The sequence below is a fragment of the Triturus cristatus genome, chromosome 7 (assembly GCF_964204655.1).
Source record: "Triturus cristatus chromosome 7, aTriCri1.1, whole genome shotgun sequence".
Classification (NCBI taxonomy): domain Eukaryota; kingdom Metazoa; phylum Chordata; class Amphibia; order Caudata; family Salamandridae; genus Triturus; species Triturus cristatus.
Genome location: NC_140590.1, coordinates 26,381,801 through 26,395,349, shown reverse-complemented (window position 1 = coordinate 26,395,349; position 13,549 = coordinate 26,381,801). Strand labels below are relative to the sequence as shown.

Sequence of the window (13,549 nt, the reverse complement as noted above, 5' to 3'; positions counted from 1 at the left end):
GCGTGAGTTATAGTTGCCTGCACTAACTATAACGGGGGAATTTCATTGGTTTTTTATCAGTAAAATTTCCGCTAACTATAACGTGTGAAACCTATGGTTTTTTCAGTGAATTTGCAAGGTTTTTTAAATGCTAATTCCTAACTATAACGTGTGTGAAACCTATGGTTTTTTCAGTGAATTTGTACGTTTTTTTAAATGCTAAGTTACTTTACGCCATTCGTGGCGTGCGCGCCCACTTAACGCAGTTTGTTCCGTGCGCGCACGGTGCGCTTCGCGCACCGCGCACCCACTTTACGCAGTTAGTGCCGTGCACGCACGGTGGGCACGCGGTGCGCGTGCCCACGTTACGCTAGATGGGCCATGTACGCACGATGCACTTCGCGCACCGTGAGCACATGGAGGACATATGATGCACTTCGTTTTGAAAGGTAATATTTTAATTTTTCGCACCATACAAATATATATTTGTATATATTACCTACTGGCGATAGCCAGTAGGTAGTTATAGTTAGGACCACGTTTCCATAGGAAAACCTCAACATTCTATTTTGAATAACTTTGGCGCCGGTCGACGAATCCTCGCGAATTTCTCAAAATAGGTGGGGCGCTACGCTCCGCTCCTACCCTGAAAGTCTCGGGGGGATTCGTCAAGCGGGGGCTGAGATAAAAGGGGGGTCCCAAAACGCGTTTTTCCCATGCATTTTTCCATAGGACCTTTAGAACGAGCTACAGCCCGAATGGCTGAACAGAATTACTCAAAATTTGGCAGAGAGGTAGTCCCTAGGTCAAGGAAGTGCCTTTTGTAGGTTTGGTGTAAATCTGTTCAGTAGATTCTGAGAAAATAGCCTTTAAATCAATATATATATCTGAGCCAGCTTACGGTACGCTTACCGTACGCTTACGGTAAGCGTACGGTGGCGTGCGCGAGCGCGATTCTGATTGGCTCTTAGATCTTAGTAAACATTCGAATCGGCCGAAACCAGGAAGCGGCGGCCGCCATTTTGTCTCTCGCACTGAGAGAGATTTTTAAAATCGGAAGCCCAAAAACATGTAAAGGGGCTGTTTTGACAACTCCCTCCCACATAGTCATGTTGAGGGAGTCCCCAAACATCCCCCAAGTGCAAAAACGGTTTTATTTTTTTTTCGGCAATTTCGCGGGGTACGCTTACCGTACGCTTACGGTAAGCGTACGGTAAAAAAATAAAAATAAAAAAAACACTATCCACACTTACCCCACCCCCTGTGCTTTTGGTGGCCGAAGGCCACCAAATGTGCTGGGCTTATTACAATGGAAAAAAACACTATCCACACTTACCCCACCCCCTGTGCTTTTGGTGGCCGTAGGCCACCAAATGTACAGGGCTTATTATAAGGGAAAAAAACTTAGCATTTAAAAAACCGTACTAATTCACTGAAAAAACCATAGGTTTCACACACGTTATAGTTAGGAATTAGCATTTAAAAAACCTTGCAAATTCACTGAAAAAACCATAGGTTTCACACATGTTATAGTTAGTGGAAATTTTACTGATAAAAAACCAATGAAATTGCCCCGTTATAGTTAGCGCAGGCAACTATAACTCACGCGACCGCAATCCTCTGCTGATGACATATGTGTCTTTATGAAAAAAAAATATTTGTAATATATGTATAGCTAAAAATGTATGGAAGAAGACATGGGCAAATAAGTGTCTAAATACAGTATTAGCATCAGCAGAGGATTGTGGTCGCGTGAGTTATAGTTGCCTGCGCTAACTATAACGGGGCAATTTCATTGGTTTTTTATCAGTAAAATTTCCACTAACTATAACATGTGTGAAACCTATGGTTTTTTCAGTGAATATATATATATATATTACCTACTGGCGGTCGCCAGTAGGTAGTTATAGTTAGGACCACGTTTCCATAGGAAATCCGCAACATTCTATTTTGAATAACTTTTGCGCCGGTCGACGAACCCTCGCGAACTTTTCAAAATAGGTGGGGCGCTACGCTACGCTCCTACCCTGAAAGTCTCGGGGGGATTCGTCAAGCGGGGGCTGAGATAAAAGGGGGGTCCCAAAACGCGTTTTTCCCATGCATTTTTCCATAGGACCTTTAGACACAGCTACAGCCCGAACGGCTGAACAGAATTACTTGAAATTTGGCAGAGAGGTAGTCCTCAGGTCAAGGAAGTGCCTTTTGTAGGTTTGGTGTAAATCTGTTCAGTAGATTCTGAGAAAATAGCCTTTAAATCAATATATATATCTGAGCCAGCTTACGGTGCGCTTACGGTGCGCTTACCGTACGCGTACGGTGACGTGCGCGAGCGCGATTCTGATTGGCTCTTAGATCTTAGTAAACATTCGAATCGGCCGAAACCAGGAAGCGGCGGCCGCCATTTTCTCTCTCGCACTGAGAGCGTGGATTAAAAAACAAAGGACAAAAACATGTAAAGGGGCTGTTTGGACAGCTCCAAAGCACCTAGCCATGTTGAGGGAGTCCCCAAAGATCCCCCAAGGCCAAAAACGGAATTTTTATTTTTTCGCTAATTTCGCCGATTACGCTTACCGTACGCGTACGGTACAAAAATGTTTAAAAAAAAAAATTATCCACACTCTCCCCACCCCGTGTGCAAATGGTGCCCAAAGGTCACCATTTGTGCATGGCTTGTAACAGGTGTGAAAAATTAAAATATTACCTTTCAAAACGAAGTGCATCATATGTCCTCCATGTGCGCACGGTGCGCGAAGCGCATCATGCGTACATGGCCCATCTAGCGTAACGTGGGCACGCGGTGCGCGTAGCGCACCGCGTGCCCACCGTGCGTGCACGGCACTAACTGCGTAAAGTGGGCGCGCGGTGCACGAAGCGCACCGCGTGCTCACTGTGCGCGCACGGAACGAACTGCGTTAAGTGGGCGCGCACGCCACGAATGGCGTAAAGTAACTTAGCATTTAAAAAACCGTACTAATTCACTGAAAAAAACCATAGGTTTCACACACGTTATAGTTAGGAATTAGCATTTAAAAAACCTTGCAAATTCACTGAAAAAACCATAGGTTTCACACATGTTATAGTTAGCGGAAATTTTACTGATAAAAAACCAATGAAATTCCCCCGTTATAGTTAGTGCAGGCAACTATAACTCACGCGACCGCAATCTTCTGCTGATGACATATGTGTCTTTATGAAAAAAAAATATTTGTAATATATGTATAGCTAAAAATTTATGGAAGAAGACATGGGCAAATAAGTGTCTAAATACAGTATTAGCATCAGCAGAGGATTGCGGTCGCGTGAGTTATAGTTGCCTGCACTAACTATAACGGGGGAATTTCATTGGTTTTTTATCAGTAAAATTTCCGCTAACTATAACATGTGTGAAACCTATGGTTTTTTCAGTGAATATATATATATATATATTCACTGAAAAAACCATAGGTTTCACACACGTTATAGTTAGGAATTAGCATTTAAAAAACCTTGCAAATTCACTGAAAAAACCATAGGTTTCACACATGTTATAGTTAGCGGAAATTTTACTGATAAAAAACCAGTGAAATTCCCCCGTTATAGTTAGTGCAGGCAACTATAACTCACGCGACCGCAATCCTCTGCTGATGCTAATACTGTATTTAGACACTTATTTGCCCATGTCTTCTTCCATACATTTTTAGCTATACATATATTACAAATATTTTTTTTTCATAAAGACACATATGTCATCAGCAGAAGATTGCGGTCGCGTGAGTTATAGTTGCCTGCACTAACTATAACGGGGGAATTTCACTGGTTTTTTATCAGTAAAATTTCCGCTAACTATAACATGTGTGAAACCTATGGTTTTTTCAGTGAATTTGCAAGGTTTGTAAATGCTAATTCCTAACTATAACGTGTGTCAAACCTATGGTTTTTTCAGTGAATTTGTACGGTTTTTTAAATGCTAAGTTACTTTACGCCATTCGTGGCGTGCGCGCCCACTTAACGCCACCAAAAGCACAGGGGGTGGGGTCAATGTGGATAGTGGTTTTTTATTTCGATTTTATATTTTTATTATAATTTAATGCAATTTTTTTTTATTTCATTTTTTGTAAGCCTTTTTTTAATAATTTATGTACTATATCCTGCATTATCTAAAGGTTTTTTTAATGCATTTTTTTCAGTGCGCGTACGGTAAGCTGACGCTACGCGCTTGTAAAATACGCGTACGGTAAGCTGACGCTACGCGCTCTGGACGTAATTAGTGCAGCGCGCCTACGTGATACGTGTGTGCCGTACGCGTATACCCGGAAGCAACGTCGCGGTTACGCAGGGGCGTGTAATGCGCATGCGCGATACGTGATACGTGCGTGCCGTACGCGTACACCCGGAAGCAACGTCGCGGTTACGCAGCGGCGTGTAATGCGCATGCGCGAAAGTGACGTAAGCGCTGCGTAAGCGCACCGTAAGCGTCACGTGCGCGCACGGTAGGCCATGTGACTTACAAAGAACACTTTTTATTGGTTGAAATTACTTTCACTTCCAGAAACTTCCCACACCACACCCATTCCCCTCTTTACTGCTTGAAAGAACACTTTTCATTGGTTGATACTACTTTCAGTTCCAGATTCTTCCCACACCACACCCATTCCCCTCATTTCTGCTTGTGATTCTCTAGGAGCAGGAGCTGGATTGACATTGGGATACAATGGCAGAACAGCAGGGCTCTTCTGAGAGTGAGGCCAGCAGCACCACCATGATCCAGAGAAGGAGGAAACAAAAGACTTCTTTTGTATGGGAGTATTTCACTTTTCCAGAGGGGGAGAAAAAGGTCAATGCTCCAAAGGTCACTTGCATACTTTGTGATCGTGTTTTATCAAGAGGAAATCCAAGTAGGAAATATTCCTTTGGAAATCACTCTATGATGAGACACCTTCAGGACAAACACCCAAGGACCTTTGCTCGACATACTGGAGAAAACTCTTCAGTAAGTCACCAGAGCCCAGCCTCAGATGCTCAGCCGAGTACATCATCGGCAGCTCAGCTGAGCCCTTCCTCTGTTGTTGGAGCATCACCTTCTTCTTTTCCTTTGGACATCAACCCTCGATTTGCGAGTGTTGAAATGAGGTGTACAAAATGTGGTGGTCTTATTGTTTTTGGGGAGGTCAGTCTTCCCCTTATTAACAATAAGATAGACCAGCATGTTTGTAGACGCTCATAATACTCCCATTCTTTCTTTCCTCCATCCCTGTATGAACCCAACGGCTCTTATAAGAGCCAACCTTACCTCACAATTTTTTTTATTTTTTTTTAAGCTTCCCTTTTCGCAAAAAAATTTTTTCCGTGCGCGCACGGTACGCGTAATTCCGCAGGTCGCCGTGCGCGTACGCTACGCGCATACGGCGATTTTTCGAAAAATATATTTTTTTTATTTTTGCCCTTGAGGGTCCTTCTGGGACCCCCTGACCAAGGCTAGGGGGTCAGGAACTGTCGAGCCTGCCCCCTTTTCACATTATCCACCTTTTTTATTCACCCCCCTGACAGTTCGAGAGAGAAAATGGCGGCCGCCGCTTCCTGGTTTCGACCGATTCGAATGTTTACTAAGATCTAACAGCCAATCAGAATCGCGCTCGCGCACGCCACCGTACGCGTACGGTAAGCTTACGGTAAGCGCACGGTAAGCGCACCGTAAGCTTCCACAGATATATATATTGATTTAAAGGCTATTTTCTCAGGATCTACTGAACAGATTTACACCAAACCTACAAAAGGCACTTCCTTGACCTGAGGACTACCTCTCTGCCAAATTTCTAGTAATTCTGTTCAGCCGTTCGGGCTGTAGCTGTGTCTAAAGGTCCTATGGAAAAATGCATGGGAAAAACGCGTTTTGGGACCCCCCTTTTATCTCAGCCCCCGCTTGACGAATCCCCCCGAGACTTTCAGGGTAGGAGCGGAGCGTAGCGCCTCACCTATTTTGAGAAATTCGCGAGGATTCGTCGACCGGCGCCAAAGTTATTCAAAATAGAATGTTGAGGTTTTCCTATGGAAAAGGGGTCCTAACTATAACTACCTACTGGCGACCGCCAGTAGGTAATATATATATATATATATATATATATATATATATATATATATATATATATATATATATATATATATATTCACTGAAAAAAACCATAGGTTTCACACATGTTATAGTTAGCTGTACATTTCACTCGTAAAAAAACAATGAAATTCCACGTTATAGTTAGTGCAGGCAACTATAACTCACGCGACCGCAATCCTCTGCTGATGATGTCAGATATTACATCACTGATGACATATGTGCCTTTATGAAAAATAAATATTTGTAATATATGTATAGCTAAAGATACAGTATTAGCATCAACAGAGGATTGCGGTAGCGTGAGTTATAGTTGCCTGCACTAACTATAACGTGGAATTTCATTGGTTTTTTACGAGTGAAATGTACAGCTAACTATAACATGTGTGAAACCTATGGTTTTTTCAGTGAATTTGCAAGGTTTTTTAAATGCTAATTCCTAACTATAACGTGTGTGAAACCTATGGTTTTTTCAGTGAATTTGTACGTTTTTTTAAATGCTAAGTTATGTATTTATTTTTAATTTTTGCGCGCTCGGTGCGCTGCGCGCACCGTGCACGCGCTGTGGGCCCTCGGTGCGCTTCGCGCACCGAGCACCCACATTGCGCATTTCGTACCGTGCACGCCTCGCAATTTTTTTCAAAATATGAATTGTTTTTTTCTCCCTTGGGGGTCCTTAGATTTATATATTAAATGTGATTGTTAATTTTTTTTTTTTTACCGTACGCGTACGGTAAGCTTACCGTACGCGCACCCCGCGATTTTTTTTAAAAATTATTAAATTTATTTTTCATAATTTTTGGTCCTTCGTGAACCCCCTGACGAACGCTAGGGGGTCTGCAACTCTCTTCGTTGCCCCCTTTTCATGTTATCAACCTTTTTTTTTCAGTGCGACAGACAGAAAATGGCGGCCGATACTTCCTGGTTTCGACCGATTCGAATGTTTACTTTGATCTAACAACCAAATCAGAATCGCGCTCGCGCACGGCACCGTACGCGTACGGTAAGCTTACCGTAAGCGCACGGAGCGCTGCCACAGATATATATATTGATTTAAATGCGATTTTCTCAGGAACTACTGAACAGATTTACACCAGACCTACAAAAGGCACTTCCTTGACCTGCGGACTACCTCTCTGCCAAATTACAAGTAATTCTGTTCAGCCGTTCGGGCTGTAGCTGTGTCTAAAGGTCCTATGGAAAAATGCATGGGGAAAACGCGTTTTGGGACCCCCCTTTTTTCTCAGCCCCCGCTTGACGAATCCCCCGAGACTTTCAGGGTAGGAGCGGAGCGTAGCGCCCCATTAGTTTTGAAAATTTCGCGAGTATTCGTCGACCGGCGCCAAAGTTATTCCAAATAGAATGTTGCGGATTTCCTATGGAAACAGGGTCCTAACTATAACTATCTACTGGCGACCGCCAGTAGATAATATATATATATATATATATATGATTTCCATATATAATTGTATATTATTTCCTGGGTCCCCGCACGTGGGCGGGAATATTCAGTGCTTATGACTATTGATGAGGATCCCCTGGAAGAGAAAGGGTGTAGACACCCTAAAGTTAGGTAACCCATTGGCTACTACCTGTAACTCCCTTTCACACCCCTACATTTAGTATTTAGATGGCATCCCAAAACCTGCAACACTAGATTTGATGGACAATAAGACACAGACAAAGAAGAGCTGCTGCCTGAGAAATTAAGCCCTTCTGCAGAGAAATTAGCATCAAACCCGGACTGCTGCTCAAAGTACTTAACAACTGTGGTCATGCAGTCTCATCCTGAACCTGTGTGGACTCCAAGAACCCCAAAACTCTTCTAGCCTTTGAGAAACCGCCAAGAAACTCCCTTAGAGAGAAGGTATCACTCCCCTGCATGCCGCATGCACAGATCCTGCTAAGTATGGGTTGTCGACGTGCTGCTCCCTGATGACTCCGATGCAGCACCCTAACCAAAAGGGGTCAGATCTGTCTTCTCACCTGGTATGGAGGCACCAGGACCGACAGGAGCTGCACCGTAACAATACCTGTGGTACCAGACCCCCTACAGCAAACAGCTGCTCTGAACTCCAATGACTCCAGAAGCAAGCATTTTTCGATGGACATCGAGACCCCCGAGACTCACTTTGTGAGTGGCTCAGTAGTCCCGGAATAGCCCCTCTAAGTTGACTGCTTCTGACCACAAGGACTTCTCAATGCACGGCGCCGGGCTGACCTAACTGCTCTGCACCTGGCCAGACCAGCCCAGCCCAGGTAACGACGATTCAGCTGTGCTCCCGTGGGCCTGAGACCCCAGCGACCTCCCCTCTCCAGTGGGACTCCCCAAGCTTACCTTTAAGTCCTCCAGTGCAGTGGCTTTCCAAGTGGCTCCCCTTTGTTGTACTGCACCATCTCCTTCAGCACCCTGCTCACGGCAAACCGGGCTGCTACCAATCTTCCTCTGCTGAAACATTGGACCTGGCCCTGCTGTCGACCTAAAACGAGAAGGTGAAATTCGTGAAGGCATTGCCCGATTTTATATGCATTTTTCTTCTTTTCCCTATTGACTTCAAAGGAGCGTAATTGCACACAAAAGTGATATATTTTCCGAACTCTAAAAATTGTAACTCTGAAAATACTTACTGTAGATCATAGCTCTATGTCTTAATAATTACATAAAAATCGATATTTTTATAAATTGATCTTGGATTCATTCAGGATTGTGTGACTCATTTATTACCTCTGTGAGTACAACAAATGCTTAACACTACCCTCTGAGAAGCCTAACTGCTAGCACACACTACCACAGATAGAGCGTTAGTATACCTCTGTAAACCAATCTGGGTCTCACTGGGCTGTCTACACAGTGTACTTCGTTTTAGTGCACTATATAGAAAGCCAGCTTCCTCCACTCTAAAAATGTACAAACGTGGGAAATAAGCTATTGCTTCTTAAGGCAGAATATAGGACCTTAGCAATACCTGGTGTCTTTGACAGCACTCAAGGGTCTGCACAAATATTTAAGGCTTAGACTATTACAATTGGAAAATTTGATATTTAAATTAATCTAGAACTCCCAATGTCATATATAGATAATATCAGTGCTCTGGCACCACAAAGTACATAATACTCCATTTGCTTTGCTTTGTGTTGATTCTGTTAGGATCACAGATAACTGAGCTCATCTGAGAAGGAAATGTAGTTGCGTCCGAGTGTCATAGGAATGCCCATAATAGGATTTCTTGTTACCCAACAGAACAGAACTCATTTTGCCAAAAGCAGTAAAAGGTAGGGCCGCCTGAGCCTCATTACGATTGGATACCGTGATCTGAAGTGCTTCATCAAGGGACTAGACACAGACACATTCTAAAACATAGAAATCTGCAGTAAGCTATCTTCTTGATGGCTATAAAAACTGCAGTATATCCGAGATGAGCACCAGAGTATTAAAATCGGAAATTCGGTATACAGCACTAGGTATTAAAGCATCTTTAGGTAGCTTTCTGTTGGACTTGGCCCTTTTTGCAGGGGCATCCCTAAACTTTTTGCCTTCCTCCTGTATTTTTTCTGACCTCTTGTTGGCTATTCTATGACTCTGGGCACTTTACCACTGCTGTTCAGTGCTAAAGTGCATATGCTCTCCCTACTGTAAAATGTATATGTTGGTTGGATTCCATGATTGGCTTATTTGGTTTACTGTCAGACCCCAGTAAAGTGCACCAGGAGTGCCCAGGGATTGTAAATACAAATGCTGCTGGTGGGCTTGCAGCACTGGTTGTGCCACCCACAGAAGCGGCCTGGTAAAATGTGTCTAGGTCTGCCATAGCAGAACCTGCATGCAATCTGGTACTGTCATGCTGACTGGGCAAGTGCACCCACTTGCCAGTCCCTAAACCTAACCTTAACTTCATATTAGTCACCCCTACGGTAGGGCCTGATGTGTGTGGCATGTCCTATAGTGAATTACAGCCATTTTCGTTTTTCACTATTGTAAGGCTACCTGTTCTCCATAGGCCAGAATGGGCTGTTAGAATTGTTACATCCTATGATCCTAACAGACCCAGGGAACATGGTAGAAATTCGTGTTTAGTATGCCTGAACTCAGAATAATAAAATACATCTTTTAGTAAAGTTTATTTTAATATTCTGTGTTTGCAAATACCACTTTTAGAAAGTTGGTATTTGCTTGCCTGACCATTTCAGCCCGCCTCTGCTATGATGTGTATATGCCTGTCTGGTTGTGTGAGTGACAGGGCTGGGAAAACCCAGAGGGGCAAGGCTAGGTAGCCTGGTGGTGAATAGAGAGATTGGTAGCCAGATGGGTGGGAGAGCCAGATGTGGTGGCAGAGCACAGCCCTGAATAGGGCTGTGCTCTGCCACCACAATGCTGGCTCCACCTCCTGTGGAGCGGCTGATGTCTCTGCCCTGCCCCCTGAATAGAAAGGCAGAGTCATGTCAACAGAGTGCTCAAGAACTGGTTTGGACTGGGCAAAGGCCCCTCTACCCCAGAGGAACAAAGGAATTAGGGGTATAAGTATTGAGACCCTGCTCCCAAGAAATAAGATCCTGCTTAAACAAGAAGAACCTCTGCCAGAGGAGAAGGAACTGGAAAAGCTGTAAGGAGGAGTACTGTCCCTGACCTGGGGGATTGGCCTGCAGTGGTTGCCTTGCTGCTGAAGGAGAGGAGAAAGACTACAAAGACTTTATTTCAACTTGTGCTTCAAGAAGATCTCCAAGGGCTTGTGAGTTAGCTTGCCCCCTGAACGAAGTCCCAGGACCAGTGGACTTCACCCCCAGCTCCCCAAAGTCTTTTAAAAGTGCCTTCTGCTGTTGTGGGGCCTTCTGAGGGACTGCATGTCGCAAGGAGCTGGAAGCGCGACGCAGGAGGAGAAGCATGCCACCGTCGGAGCTGTTGCCGTCACATCTCGCAGAGAGTGTCGCCGCTACAGCATCGAGCGGAAGCGTCTCGCATCAATCCGGAAGTGTCTCGCAACGCCGAAGAAGCGTGTCACCCTCGCAGCCATCGTAGCTGACGCATTGCACCGCATCAAAGAGAAGAGTTTCGCATCGAGGAAGAAGCGTGTCGCCATCGCAGCCATCGTAGTTGTCGCATTGCATCGCATCAAGAAAAGCGCCTCGCATCCACGGAGAAGCGTGCCGCCGTCGGAGCTGTTGCCGTCACATCTCGCAGAGAGGGTCGCCGCTGCAGCATCGCATCGAGTGGAAGCGTCTCGCATCAATCCGGAAGTGTCTCGCAACGCCGAAGAAGCGTGTCGCCCTCGCAGCCATCGTAGCTGACGCATTGCACCGCATCAAAGAGAAGAGTCTCGCATCGAGGAAGAAGCGTGTCGCCATCGCAGCCATCGTAGTTGTCACATTGCAACGCATCAAGAAAAGCGCCTCGCATCCACGGAGAAGCGTGCCGCCGTCGGAGCTGTTGCCGTCGCATCTCGCAAAGGGGTGTCGCCGCTGAAGCATCGCATCGAGCGGAAGAGTCTCGCAAACGTCGGAGAAGAGTGCCGCTGCCAAGGACGCTGTCGTCGCATCTCGTCAAGGGTGACGCCGCTGTAGCCGACGCATCGAGTCGAGTCTTCTCGCAACATTGGAGAAGCGTAACGCATCTGGAAGATACCGTCTTTATTTCTTTTGCACCAAGAACTTCATCGCATCAGCATCATTGCAACACTTTCGTTGCCCTGCGTGTCGCATCTAAGGTACATTGACTTAAAGTGTTGCATTTAAGAACTTAAGAGAACTAAGCAAACTTCTACCATCTAAGTAACAGTATTGTGTATTTTTGTCGTTTAATGGTCTTGTGGTAACTCTATATAAAGAATCCTTATTTTTAATATAAAAACCTGTGTGGTGTCCATTTGTAGTGTTGTCACTTGGTTACTGTATGTGTGCACAAATGCTTAACCTATAACGCTCTGAGATAAGCCTTGTCTGCTTGCGCCAAGCTACCTAGAGGGTGAGCAGGGGTTGTTTTAGTAGTGTAACCCCTTACCCTGACTAGAGGAAAGGTTCCCTGCTTGTCACAAGTACCTACCTGTGCCAACCAGAGAACCCGGATTCTAACACTTTCAATGAAATCTACAAATCCACGCAAGAATGAGGTGATGGTAATATACTTTAAGTCGTGACCTTTTCTCTATTGCTCAAAGGACTGGGCCATTTGTAAAGACAAATAGTTGCACACTGCTGGAAGTAGCACAGTCAGTTTTCAAAATATACCTGAAGGTTGATGAAATATTAGCAACCGCACAAAATATCAATGTTCTTGCTAATAATGTTATATAAGATTCATTATGGAAAACATGGGGCAAAATGTGCAAGCGGCCTTTTCAATGAAGTAGGAGTGGGCAACAGAAGGGCACTTCCTGTGATCTTCTCATTGGATTGGCGGCCTAGCAACATGATCCTACCTCCCAACAATTCCACATCCAAAACAGAAATATATGAGTGTTTGCACCAATATCCACCCTACGCCATTTATAAGTTGCTGAACAGAAGAAAGTGGCAGATTTCTTGAATGTAAACAGCACAAACTGAACAGAGAAATATTTAATTCGGGTGTGCAATCTCACACTATTCATTACTCTCTCACTCTTTTTAAAGACTCTAAAAAATTAATTTTTAGGAAGGCTAGATGAACTTCTGGCCCATCCAACTGAAATACCGCCATGAGTTACTTTTGATTTAAGCCCTATGGTTACCAAGGTATTCTCAACTAATGTCATTTGTGTATCAAAAAATATTTTAGGGCTGATTACGATGTCGTGCAGAAAGCCTAAATCTGATTTTTTAAGCCATTCAAAATCACTTTGTGTGGCTCTGAATGGCTACAAGAACCTTTAATAAAGCAACACAGCACAAATCACTGCACTGCATTATTGTGCACTGGTAGGGAGTTCCACTTGTAAACCTGGGAATGCTCCAAAATCTTACACATTCTTAGGGGAGGCACAACGAGGAGAAATCTCCATTTCCCCTCGTTTCTTCCTCTTTCTATGTGCATGCATTCTGCAACACACATAGAAAGAGGAATAGGTTTGCCAGGATTGTTTTTGTGCAGGAAGGTCCCTCTCCCTGCACAAAAACAATCCTGCATGCAACGCAGGCACCCTTGTACAATGTTGCAAGGGTGCCTGCATTGGTGCTAGGCAGCCAACAAGGTGCCAGCCCAGGGGAAACTACAGGAATGCGTCATATTGCCTGAAATATGGCACATTCTTGCCCTTTCCCCCATCACGCAGTGCAGCGCAGGAAGATGACTTGCTGTACTATACTGCATAACTTCCCCATATATAAGGGACCTATTTGCGAGCTAGTTTGTGTCGCTCTAGCACAACGCAACGTGGTGCTAGAGCAATGTAAACCTTAAGTCAGATATATGAAGCTACGTAAATACACTTTGAATGGCCCCGAGTGGCTCCATATATCTGGAGTAAGGCAATGCAGCCCAAATCACTGCGGTTCCTTACTCTGCCCTGGAAAGGC

At 44.6% G+C, this 13,549-nt stretch overlaps 1 protein-coding gene across 3 annotated transcripts in view; it reads right to left on the bottom strand.

The window, feature by feature from the left end:
* The window catches only part of LOC146808723 (cell adhesion molecule CEACAM8-like), a 468,434-nt gene that overhangs the window by 389,361 nt on the left and 65,524 nt on the right, over positions 1-13,549 (bottom strand). The window contains exon 3 of one of the 3 annotated variants that reach the window (XM_085614224.1): positions 8,403-8,544. The exons of the other annotated variants lie outside the window; for them this stretch is intronic. Coding sequence (XP_085470350.1) covers positions 8,405-8,544 — 140 coding nt within the window. The 3' untranslated portion in view covers positions 8,403-8,404. The remainder of the gene's footprint in view (positions 1-8,402; positions 8,545-13,549) is intronic. 3 annotated transcript variants of the gene reach the window in all.